This window comes from Coenobita brevimanus, chromosome 40 (assembly GCF_032717465.1).
Source record: "Coenobita brevimanus isolate Jiangsu-jjx chromosome 40, ASM3271746v2, whole genome shotgun sequence".
Lineage (NCBI taxonomy): Eukaryota > Metazoa > Arthropoda > Malacostraca > Decapoda > Coenobitidae > Coenobita > Coenobita brevimanus.
Window position 1 is genome coordinate 24,842,854 of NC_136993.1, and position 13,444 is coordinate 24,856,297.

At 42.6% G+C, this 13,444-nt stretch overlaps 1 protein-coding gene across 1 annotated transcript in view; it reads left to right on the forward strand.

Moving 5' to 3' along the window:
• The window catches only part of LOC145396999 (putative glutamate receptor), a 144,788-nt gene that overhangs the window by 109,483 nt on the left and 21,861 nt on the right, over positions 1–13,444 (forward strand). The window contains exons 4-6 of the mRNA XM_080270223.1: positions 3,556–3,865; positions 7,313–7,465; positions 11,375–11,518. Coding sequence (XP_080126349.1) covers positions 3,556–3,865; positions 7,313–7,465; positions 11,375–11,518 — 607 coding nt within the window. The remainder of the gene's footprint in view (positions 1–3,555; positions 3,866–7,312; positions 7,466–11,374; positions 11,519–13,444) is intronic.

Here is a 13,444-nt window from a genome sequence, read left to right on the forward strand (position 1 = left end):
TGAGCTTGTTTCAGTTTGTTTTAAAATTTGTCACTGATTTCATCATTATTAATAATAATGAATGAATAAATAAATAAATTTAATCTACGTTTTTAACATGAGAAATACCATCCGATGACCAAGGGAAGTGCTTCAGTATAATTCTTGTGGTCCTAGTGGTGTGGAACCTCTAAGAGTCGGTTTGACAGAATGCAGTACCGGAGAAACTTAATATTATTCTTAACCCCTTCCTTGTGTTGAAACAATGACATATCTCCAACACACACACACACACACACACACACACACACACACACACACACACACACACACACACACACACACACACACACACACACACACACACCTGGACAAATTCGGGGGAAGGGTTCGAGCAGGATGCATGTGGCATGACAAGAATGTGACAGAACATTTTTTCCTCTACAAAACAGCAGTGGAACACTGTCCCCTTTGTGAAGATGGTGGGGAAACCCCGTCCCCTTTGTGAAGAGAGTGGGGGAACCCCGTACCTCCCCCATTCCCCCTCTACTAGACTGCTAACTGAGATCTAGTTAACTTGGCAAGCTAGTGTTGTAATTATGCTTCCCTATTACAGTGGACGTACGTCTCATATTAATGCTAGTGTTACCTTGTCCTCGGAGATTAGTTGACTACCAATGCCCGAAGAAAATGTACAAATTCTGTTATGTATCAGACTATAGACTTACTATCATAGCATCCCATGGACACTGACAAATCTCGCAGTCCTTATAAATTACAATGCTTTTTTTCTCCATTATCATAAGTACTATTTTTGTAAAACACAAAAATGCATTACACTGTGGCTATACCACTCATTAAAACATAATTTTTCTGCATCCCCCAACTGTATGACTCTAGAATATCTTCCAAGTAAAAATATAGTGAAAGGGAATTATACTTGTATACGCATTTTTTTTTTTTTTATGCAGGGAAGAAAGAACCAAAGGTTAGAAGCTAACAAGAGTGTTCCCTCCAAGAAAAAATAAAAATAAAGTGACAAATTAGGGGTCCGTTCACTATAGGTACCTTGACACACTGTACTCAAGACTGCAGGGCTTAGGCAAAAAGGGATACTGGCAGAGGAAGACAATTCCAGATTAATGACCTGCTGCATAAGTCAAGAACTGAGAGTATCGATTAACTCTTGAATTAGAAAGCTGGGCAGATAAGGGGTGAGAGTTTGCAGACGTGTGCTATGCACTCACCGAAATGAAGGGTAGTATGCAGGCAGGTAGTTGAGAAGAACACTGATTATTTTAGTTGCGGCAGAAAAGGGATAAAGATGCAATGGTGCATCGAAGAGACAAAGACTGAAAGGAATCAGTCAGAGCAGGAGAGTTAAAGAGACGAAAAGCCTTTATCTCCACCCGGTTGAGAATAGCTGTACAGTATATGATAAGCCCCCTTTCCCCCGACGCATGAGAGGTGTACTCTACACAGGGTCGAATTAAACTCCTGTATAAAGTCAACAGCTGTGTGAAGGTGAAGAAAGAACTGAGCCAGCTCAGCACTCTTAGAAGTAAATTTTTTATGAGAGGTAATATGATCAGTCCACAATAAATCCAACGTGAATGAAACCCCAAGTATATTCAGAGATGACGCAGGATTGAGCTGAATAATGGTAAATATTAATGTGTGAGGCACAGTCAGATGGTTCTCAGTCATGGAAGCAGTAATCATTCCAGGGAAATTCATAAAGGTATTGTCTGATGGCCTCCCAATCAGCGGCTCCTAAGTGCCACAGCTGTCATCTCTAAGGAGGGTCTACAGGTCATACTGAAGCGATCGGACAGGTTAAGGCATTAAGGCTGTAATCAGAGGAGTCCAAAGGAGATACGTGATTAACAAAGTAAGCAGAAGGATTAGTTGTAGGGAAAAGGTAGAGTATGTTGGAACTCTCTCCAAGGTGGTCAGGCATATGGGTAGGGTGCTGTGCAAGCTGTTCTATGTCGTGAAGAATTGAGAAGATGTAGGCTTTTTCACCAGGTGGATCAGTGAATGGAGAGAAAAGTCAAAGGTGGTGGTGGTGAACTTTAAAACCAGGTAGAATGGATATATCGGAGAAGAGAGAAATTGGTAGAGCGTGATCCGCCCTAGCAGTAAGACAGTCCAAGAATAGTTTTTATAGTCGACAGAATTAGGGGATAATTACACGACACAGATGTATTCAGTCAGATAATGACAGGATTACCGAGGCCAGAATTCAGAGAATTCAAGGTCAGGAACACGAGAATAAGATATGTTGTTGCATACATATACAGTACATAGCAACCAGCCTGACTTTGGAATGAGTATATTGAAGGCAGAAAGATAGAGAGAAGGGTTTGCGGCCAGTTGCTTCGGAGAGCTGAGTCTCATTAAGGAAGAGAAGATGAGGCTTAGAGAAGATGTGGAGCTCAATAGAGAGAGAACTGGAGGAAAGCCCACGCATGTCATACAACATAGAGAGTCAGATAATCGTCCAGTTCATCCCGCTTAATCATTATGGAAGAGGGGAGGACGGTTAGGGCATTTCCGTCCCCCCCCCCCACCCACCCGAGACTCCGAGGGTGGGTGCTGTGTGGCCCAGACAGGAAGAGTAGTGTGTAATGTGCAGGCAGTCTGGTGCAAACAATTAAAGGAAAATGTATAGAGGAGTATGCCAGCCTACTTCCCGTGTTACTGAAACATTTTCAGCTGAGGTGAATGGTCAGAAGCTAGGTCTCAGGGCTAGTGAAACGTGAGCTCCAGTTCTCCCCATCACCATCATCCACCTGAGAGGTACTGCCGTGTTCGACTGGTGCACGGAATCATAGAACAACACCTAGCATTTTTTTTTTAATAACTCGTGTGAAATATGAAGCATAACATGTCATATTAGTTAAAAAAAAAAAAAAAAAAAAAACTTACATTTTGTCAGGACGCCACCTTACAGAAAATAGCAGCACTCCCCTACGAAGAATATAAGAGTGGTCATGGAAAAATATCAAAACACATTTATCACAGTAGAAAGTTAACACGTTCACACTTGATTTTTAAGTCCAGTACAAAGAAAACCATATCAATGTGTGTCTCTCACATGGTGCAAGTGCTGATGCAGAATGTATTTTTCATATTATTGGTTCTGTGTTAATGTATTGAACTGGTTGCTCCATTTTTTTTTCCTAAATTTTATATAAAATCTTCTCCAGATTACAGTGAATTGCAAATCAAAATTTGACTATGATAGGTTAGCCTAACCAGAGACTTCTGTCATTGCCATTTTTGGATGTCATGTAGACCTTGCAGAGTCATTTGCGTGACTACTTCCGGTACAATCTGTTTGTTAGTGTAAGAGGAGACTGAGTATAGACAAACACGCTGAACTCCCCCGCATACTTAACTTGTGGTAATAGGGTTGGGCTATAAATTTGTACATTATCCAGTGCAGACCTATTGCAGTATATGGAAGTATTCAGAACAGTATGTGATGAACATGAGTAAATGAAGCGATTCCTCATTCATAAATATAAAATTCACCATCTGTTTGTATAATAAATTTTTATCTTGTTGCAGCCTTGGGCACTCCTCTTACCTGGAGTCCATGATGTCAAGTTACCTACACGCCATCTCTATGCACCTGCTCGAATCAGTTGCCCGGGAACCCAACACCAACACCAGCCGGGTGGTGGTGGCCTTCCTGTGGCTGTACACGATGGTGCTGGGAGTGTCTTACTGCTCCAACCTTACTGCCTTCCTCACCGTCACACGCCAACCTCGCACCATTGACACACTCAAAGATTATCAAGAGTCAAACCTCAGTATTGTTGAATTAGGTTCTATTTTCGGTGACCTCATGATGGGCTCGACGATTGATTATATAAAAGTATGTTTCTTAGAGAGTATGGATCAGTTGGGTCAAGGATTGTGTGGGTAAGATTGAAAGTTGGAATACAAATGTGGGTGATTGTTGCGTGTATGCGCCAAAGGAAGATCGTGCAAGCAGAGTGAGAGAAGAGTTCTGGATAAATGTGGAAGTGTACATGGAAAAGTTTGGAAGGAATGAGAGAGTGTTTTTGATTAGTGATATGAATGGTAAAGTAGGGAATGTGAAGGTGGATGGAATAGTTGGTGAGTGGGATGTGCCTGCTGAGATAGATGAGAATGGCAGTGCGTTAGTGGACATTTGTGCCGGGAGGGGGTTGGTGATACCCAATACCCTCTTCAGGCACAGAATGATCCACAGGTATACATGGCGAGTGATGAGAAGAGTGGGTAGTGAACTGAATGAATGGAAGGCAATGATTGATCATGTGTGTGTTGATGAAAGGATGTGTAGATGTGTAATGGATGCAAGTGCTTATAGAGGTTGGGGGAGTGGACTTTCTGACCACTACTTGGTGGGGGCCATTATCAAGATCCAAGCAAGATGGAGAAATAGAAGAAGGGAAGGACGGGAAGAAGGAGTAGTTGCAAGGAGAGTGGAAAGGTTATAAGAGGATGAGAAAATGGCAGAATATAAGCGAGAAGTAGCGGAACGATTAGGTAAATATCAATTGGAGCAGATGGGGGACGTGGAAGGTGTGTGCAGGGTAATCACAAAAGAAATATGTGCAGCATATGATGTGGCGTGTGGGGTAAAGAGAAGACGAATGGGGGTGCAAGGAACAGCGTGGTGGACTGAAGAGGTGAGACAAGCTGTGGCACAAAAGAAGAAAGCATACAATGAATGGATGAGAAATAGGGGCGTGGAAGAAGTTAAGAGGCGGAAGAGAGAGTTATATGTAGAAAGGAAGAGAAAGGTGAAAAGATTAGTAAGAAAGAGTAAGAAGAAAGTGGATGAGAAATTTGGAAGGAATTTGAATGTAAAGTGGAGGGACTAAGAAAATGTTCTGGAAAGAGGTGAAGAGAGTAAGACAAGGTGGCAATGAGGTTAGCAGGGGAGTGAAAGATAAAAATGGTAGATTACTAGTGGAGAAGGGAGAAAAAGTGAGCAGATGGAGAGAACACTTTAAGGAATTGTTGAACATAGAGGATGGAAGGAATGCGAGTATAAGTGGCTGGAGAATGGCTGGGAGAAGGAGGGACGTGAGAAGACAGGAAGAAGTCAGTAGGATAGAAGTTGTGGAAGCAATGAAGAAAGTCAAATTGGGGAAAACCCCAGGAATTGATGGAGTGTGTGGTGAACTGCTGAAGCATGGGGAAGAGATAGTAGTAGAATGGATGTGGAAGATGTGCAGATTGGCCTGGAAGGAAGGTAGAGTCCCGGAGTACTGGAAGTCAGGTATAATTATTCCCTTGTACAAAGGAAAAGGGGAAAAAGAAGTGTGTGGTAATCATAGGGGCATTAGTCTTCTTAGTGTAATAGGAAAAGTGTATTGTAGGATACTTATTGACAGAGTTATGGAAAGAACAGAGGAATTAGTTGGAGAAGAACAGGGAGACTATAGGAAGGGGAGAGGTTGTGCGGATCAGATATTCATTCTTAGATCTTTAGAGGAAAAGTTTCTAGAGAAGGGAAAGAAGTTGTATGCGGTTTTTATGGATTTGGAGAAAATATATGACAGGGTGGATAGATATGGATTGTGGAAAGTATTAAGAACATATGGAGTAAATGGGAAGTTGTTGAATGCTGTATAGAGTATGTATGATGGTGCTAAGGCTGCAGTGCGTGTGGATGGTGAACTGAGTGAATTTTTCTCTTTGAAGGTTGGGTTGAAACAGGGATGTGTCATGTCTCCATGGTTGTTCAATCTGTACATGGATTGAGTAATAAAAGAGGCACAAGGTAGGGGAGTGGATGTTGGAGTGGCCCTGGTGAGAGAGGGTAGTGTTTGGAAACGCCCTGTCCTGTTGTTTGCAGATGATACTGTGTTGTTGAGTGAAGATGAAGGGGAGCTGCAAGGCTTGGTGGATGAGTTTGGGAGAGTGTGTAAGAAACTTAATCTAAAGATGAATGTAGGGAAGAGTAAAGTGATGGTCTTTAAGAGAGGTCTATCTATCTATTGCCAGACGCCTCAATCCCGTTTGGGGTGGCCACAAACAAATCGCCTCCAAGTCGCCCTGTCCCCCGCCATTTCACTGCCCTGCTCCCAACTCACACACCCCTCTCTCATATACCTCTCCACCCCATCCCTCCATCTCATCCTCGGTCTCCCCCTCCCTCTTCCACCCTCCACCTTACTCATATACACTCTCTTCGTCAGTCTTTCACCCTCCATCCTCTCCACATGGCCAAACCACCTCAGTGTGTTCCTCACAACGCTTCCTATCACATCCACATCCACACCACAACGCTCCTTTGAGAGAGGTGAAGTCAGTAAATGTACAGTGAGATTAGATGGTGAGGAAATGGAAAATGTGAGTACGTTTAAGTACTTGGGTAGTGTTATGAGTAAGGATGGAAGTTTGAAGGGTGAAGTGCTTGAAAGGATACAACAGGGAAGAAAGTTTGCTGGTTCCTTGAAAGCAGTGATAAGAAACAGGGAAGTGAGCATGGAAGTGAAAAAGTTACTACGTGACAGTATTGTGATACCAGCTCTAACGTATGGAAGTGAAGCTTGGACGTTGTTGGAAGAACACAGTCATGAGTGAGAGCAGTGGAAATGAGTTATTTAAGAGGAGCCTGTGGAGTCACATGGGGAGACAGGCTGACAAATGAGGATATAAATGAGCGTTGTGGTGTGGATGTGGATGTGATAGGAAGCATTAGGAGGAACACACTGAGGTGGTTTGGCCATGTGGAGAGGATGGAGGGTGAGAGAGTGACGAGGAGAGTTTATGTGAGTGAGGTGGAAGGGTGGAGATGGAGGGGGAGGTCGAGGATGAGATGGAGGGATGGGGTGGAGAGGTATATGAGAGAGGGGGGTGTGAATTGGGAGCAGGGCAGTGAAATGGCGGGAGACAGGGCGACGTGGAGGCGATTTGTTTGTGGCCGCCCCTTGCGGGATTGAGGCGTCTGGCAATAGATAGATAGATCGATAGATAGATAGATGTTTCTTACACTTTGTTAAGATCTATTTAAGTTACCTGTCCCTGCCTCCATATATTGATGGTCATAGCATTCAAGATATTGTGTATAATACCAATATGAAAGTTAAAGTATCCCCTGCACCCAGATTACGTTTACTGCATATATTCTCGCCGCCTGATGATTTAAGTAAACTTGGGAGGGACCTCGAATTGAAGGGATTAAATACATCCTTCATTAGTCCCTTCTGTGGGACTGATCTCTTCAATTTTTAAAAAACTGTCCGAAGGTATGAAGTATATAAAAAAAAAAAAGTCTATGGGCGGGATGACTTATTATTAAAATATACTGGTAATGTTTCAGGAGCTGTCCAAACGCATTATCAAGGTACCTTCTGATCCAGAGTCTTGGGTGACACATGGTAGAGCAGGTTACATTTCCGGTCAGAAGTACCTCCAATTTACTATTACAAAACTTAATAGTGAATACAGAACTCCTGTTGTACGTATTATGAAGGTCAGTATGTTACTCTTGTCTCCTAATATATATATATATATATATATATATATATATATATATATATATATATATATATATATATATATATATATATATATATAATGTTACTGTATTAGGCCTTGTAGCATTACGTTTTGAGAATAAAACCCTCAATGGATTTGTCACACATATTCAAAAGATACCACCACCATAAGTCAAAAGACAGCACACATCATTGATACAGCAACGAATGTGGAAGAAAAATAATTAACATATAACCAAGTGCCTGGATGGAATGATTTTTTTTTTTTTATGCGGGGAAGAAGGAACCAAAGGACATGAGCCCGCAGTAACAGTTCCCTTCAAGAGAAAAACAAAATACAATAGAGAGCCAAATTCAAGATCCGATCATTTTGAGATGCCTGGACACACTGCATTTGAAAGACTGGAGATCATAGGCAGCAGGAAATACAGACAAAGGGAGACAGTTCCAGAGTTGACCTGTTGCATAAATGAAAGACTGGGAGTAACGGTTAACTCTTGCATTAGAGAGTTGGACAGGAAAAGGATGAGAGTCTGCTGCCAGACGGGTGCTACGCACCCGTCTTAGAGGTGGAGGAATGCAAGCAGACAGTTCAGAGGAGCAGTGACCATTAAAGTAGCGATAGAAAAGAGATAAAGATGCAACAGTGCGGTGAAGAGACACAGGTTGAAGGGAGTCAGTAAGAGGAGGAGAGTTAATGAGACGAAAAGCCTTTGACGCCACCCTATTGAGAAGAGCTGTATGTGGGGAGCCTCCCCACACATGAGAGTTTTACTCCACACAGGGGCGGATAAAACCCCTGTATAGAGTCAACTAATTGTGCAGGGGTAAAGAAAGAGCGGAATCGGCTTAGCACACCCAATCTCTTGGCAGCAGATTTTACAAGCGATGTAATATGATCTTTCCAAGATAAGTCCCGAGTAAATGAAACCCGAAGCATGTTCAAGGATGATGCAGGATTAAGCTGAATATTATTAAACATTAGTGGGTATACCTGTGGAAGATTTTGTCGGGTTGATAGGTGTAAGAACTGAGTCTTTGATACATTAAAAACAACAAAATTATTTTTACCCCAGTCAGAGATACGAGCCAAGTCAGACATTAGGTGTGCCATAGCCTCATCCCTTGTTTGTTGAAGTAACTGTTGAGATGGGCGTTGCGGGAACTGAATGGAAAGGTGAAGGGTGGAGTCATCAGCGTATGAGTGGATAGGGTTAGATGTACAGCTTAGAAGATCATTGATGAATAAAAGGAAGAGAGTTTGTGATAGGACAGAGCTCTGAGGAACACCACTGTTGATAGATCTAGGAGATAGCCATCTACAACAGCGGCTATAGAACGACCAGAAAGGAAGCTAGCGATGAAGGCACAGATAGAAGGATAGAAACCGTGGGAGGGCAGTTTGGAAATTAAAGATTTATGGCAGACTCGATCGAAAGCCTTTGAGATGTCAAGTGCAATGGCAAAGCTTTCGCCAAAGTCCCGAAAGGAGGATGACCAGAAGTCTCAAAGGTAGATGAGAAGATCGCCAGTGGAGCGTCCCTGACGGAACCCATACTGACGATCGGAAAGAAGGTTCTGATAGGAAAGATGCCTTTAAATTTTTCTATTGAGAATTGACTCGAAAACTTTTGAAATACAGGATGTTAAAGCAATTGGACGATAGTTGGAGGGTTGGGAGTGGTCACCCTTCTTTGGGACTGGCTGAATGAGAGCCAACTTCCAGCAAGAAGGAAAGGTACAAGTTGACAAACAAAGGTGAAAGAGTTTGCCTAGGCAGGGTGTAAGCACAGAAGCACAGTTCTTGAGAACAACAGGAGGGACCCCATCAGGCCCATATGCCTTGTTAGTACTGAGGCCAGTGATGGCAGAAAATACATCAGCTGAAGAAATTTTAATGTCAGCCATGAGGAAGTCAGAGGCGGGAAGTGATGGAGGAACAGCACCGGAATCATCTAAGGTGGAATTGGAGGAGAAAGTCTGTGCGAAGAGATCTGCTTTATCAGTAGAAGAAATAGCTACAGAACCATCAGAGTAGAAAAGAGGAGGGAAGGATGATGAGGTAAAGTTGTTAGAAAGGTTTTTGGCAAGGTGTCAGAAGGAGCGGGAAGAATTCAAGTTGGAGAGTTGAGAGAATTTAGTATGGATGAAATTATTTTTAGTAGAGCGAAGAACAGACTTAGCACGATTACGGGCAGAAACGTAAAGATGATGTGATTCAGGGGTGGGTTGGCTCCAGTACCTTTTGTAGGCCCTCTCCTTGTTGTGGACAGCATTAGAACAAGCGTGATTAAACCAAGGCTTTCTTGCATTAGTCAAAGGATATGAGAAAGGAATGTATGCTGCCATGCCTGAGAGAATAACCTCCGTAATGTGCAAGGCACACTCAGATGGCTCACGGCCATGGAAGCAATAATCATTCCAGGGAAAATCAAAGAAGTACTGCCTGAGGGCCTCCCAGCCAGCGGCTCCAAAATGCTACAGATGACGTTTCCCTGGAGGGTCCACAGGCCGTACCGGAGTGATAGGACAGGTTAAGGAGATAAGGTTGTGATCAGACGAGCCCAACGGAGAGAAAAGATTAACAGAATAAGCAGAAGGATTAGTTGTGAGGAAGAGATCAAGTATATTGGAGCTCTCTCCAAGGCGGTCAGGGATACGGGTAGGGTGCTGTACAAGCTGCTCTAGGTCATTAAGGATAGAAAAGATGTAGGCTTGTTCACCAGGTGGATCCGTGAAAGGAGAGGAGAGCCAAAGGTGGTGGTGAACATTGAAATCTCTTAGAATGGAGATTTCAGAGAAAGGAGAAATGGATAGAATGTGTTCCATCGTAGAAGTAAGATAGTCGAAGAATTTTTGATAGTTAGTAGAATTAGGGGATAAGTAAACAGCACAGATATATTTAGTCAGAGAATGACAGGAAAGCCGAAGCCAGAGTGTAGAGAATTCAGAAGAATCGAGTTCAGGCACACGAGAGCAAGATAAGTCGTTGCGTATTTATACACAACAGCCACCTTTGGCTTTGAAATGGGTATAGCGAAAGTAGGAGGATACAGAAAAGGGTTTGCTGTCAGTTGCCTCAGACAGCTGAGTCTTAGTTAGAAAAGGAAGTTGAGGTTTAGAGGAGGAGAGGTGGTGCTCAACAGAGCGAAAGTTTGAGGAAAGGCCGCGAATGTTGCAGAAATGAAGAAGAAGAAAGTCAGACAGTGGTTCCAGGTACCTCAAGTCGTCACCGGGAGAGGGGAGGATGGTGGGGGCATTTATGGTCCCCCCCTCTGTTGACTCCGAGGCTTGGTGATGAGACGCCATAATTTTTTGATTTTTGGAAAAGGAAGTGTAGTGTGTACTGTGCATGTAGTTTGGTGTAGATAGTTAGAGAAATTTGTACTGGAGAGCATGCTGGCCTACTCTCTGTGTAACTGAGACACTGAAAAAGTTCAGCAAAGGGGGATGGTCAGGAACTAGTCCTGAGGGCTGATGAAACGGGAGCTCCAGCACTCCATGTCATCAGCTTTCCATCCACCTCGGGAGTACTGCCCTGCTCGACTGGTGCTACAGTCTACTCCTCTGATTGGGTTGAAACACTTAATGTGCTACACCATCTTCATCCTTTGACGGCGATAGAATGATTCTGTTATGATATAGTCAATAGAGATATATGAAGGGGTCGGTTTCACTCAAGGATCTGTTGACACCACATGATTTCTTCATATTGTCTTCGTAGTGTCTGTATGCCTCACAGGAAACTGATAACTGAAACACAGTTACAGTGTGACTGTCATAATCTTAGAGGCTGGTGTAAAGAAATGACTAACACTTATTTTATATTTCTTGAAGGTCATATTCAAAACTTGACTGACGCATCTCTGACCGTGTGTACACAGGAATGTGCGTGGCCCTTCAGTGCAGCGGTGGCTTTACAAAGTTTTTCACCGATGAAGCCCAGGATCGATGAAGTAGTTAACAAGATAGTCCAGAGTGGTATGCTGTCATTCTGGTTCGATGAGACACTAAGAACGGCATCTCAGGTATATTTCCAGTTTCAGTGTTTGCGTTTATCTCCTTTGCCTAATTCCAGGTGATAAGTTGTAGTAACCTTCATCCACTGACTTGATGTGGTGCTGCCTACTTTTGCCTTCATTTTATTCTATTTATTTTTAATTATTTTACTGTCCCATCCTTTTGTCGGTTTTATTACTTTTCTTTCCAGATCAGGTGGCTCTACCCTGAATGACAAGCCTAATTTTTTTTTTCCAATCCAGGAAACCATTTACAATGCTGAGTGGTAACTTTATAACTAAAAAAAGGGGTAAAGTGATGCCTATTGTGGTGCCCTTGCTAACTGGGTGGAGAGATGCTAATGCAGTGTCCACTTGGTAACCAAACCTTCACATTCCTCCCTGCGCCTCGCTGTGGGAAGTCGCTGTTTATCGCAAGGGAACATGGATTCTCTTCAAAGGATGGCCCTGTTGGGGCGATTCTTTGTCTGCAGTTGATGGGCCTGTTCGGACAGACAGACCACGGTTACTTAACAACAACAACAACAGCTGGTCAGGTTTTGTGCTTAATAGCATATACAGTTCTCTTAATCCTGCTCTATACCATCTCTCCATTTGAAAATCTCTTTCCCTCGAGCCTTAACGTCATCTGGCTCTTATTTCCCTTTCACATTATATACATTATATCCGATCCCGTACAGTCTCGCCGCTTTCATTTTCTCCATTATATACATTGCTGCTGTTGTTTTTCAGTTCTTCACTTCTTAGCTTTTCCGAAACATTTGCAACATATTTATACAGGGACAAACAAATCCCTATTATAATAGCAACTAAGTAGAGTTTGTTCAAAATGGCAAAATCCTACGAAACTAAAAAGAAAATATGATCCTCCTAAATAAACTAAACAGAACTCCTTAATCCTAATAAATGATAAAAAGCTGAGGCACAGCGCCATAAAGTGTATTCTCTGCCTTAACACATTAATTCAATGGGCGTTTATCATGTATTTCCTGTCTTCAGACAATTATATTAAGCTAACAGGAGACTTGATGAACTGACAGAGTTAGATGTAGGCTTCAGTTGTTCCTGTTCTACTGGATGCCCTCCCTACGTTGAGAAAAATAAACTGATCTGACTGAGGGTAAAATTGCGAATGTGGCATCAAAGTGATGTAATGAAGACTTGCTGGCATCACTTTCCACTAACATTTAACTCGTTCTGTTCTTTGTAGTCATTCGTGTATTCTTTAAACCCGTGTCGTGCTACTTCGTGAGTCAGCTCTAGGGGAATGCGATGTACACACAACAAAAAAACTATCGTTACACCTTCTCCGCGATGTAAAATGACACACGAATGAAGGTTTTTGATAACAGCCTCCTCCATTGGTATCCCTGCGTGTGTTTGTTGCATATTTATTATAAACTATATCCATTGCTTCTCCCATACATATTTCTACCTCGTCCTATTTGGCAACTCTCCCACTGTCAGGCTTACCAACCCTAGCGAGACAGCCAGGTTGTTCAGTATGAAACACATCGGACCCCCCTGTAACGATAGTTTTTTTTGCTGTGTGTACCTCACATGAGCAGGATTTTTTAACAAGCACCACCAAGTTTCTCCTCGGCTCAACAACACGCAATATTGGGGGGATATTATGCTTTCTATAATCTCCCATTTCTATCCCCTAGGTGAATCTAAGAAACAAAGTTAGCTACTATGAAAGAAATATCATGCATTTCCTGATGAACTTATCATGACATTAGCACCTAAGAAAGGCTCAGACATATTTCGATTTTTTTCTTAAATCTAGTAGTAGGCCGACATTGCTAAGGGAATGGAGGGAAAGATAAAATTAATAGTCGAAAGTAGCACGTCACGCTCAGGTTTTGGGTTACTGGACCGACAAGCAACTCACCGAGACTGACAGGAGCTAGTCCAGCTAGTATAGTTGCTTGT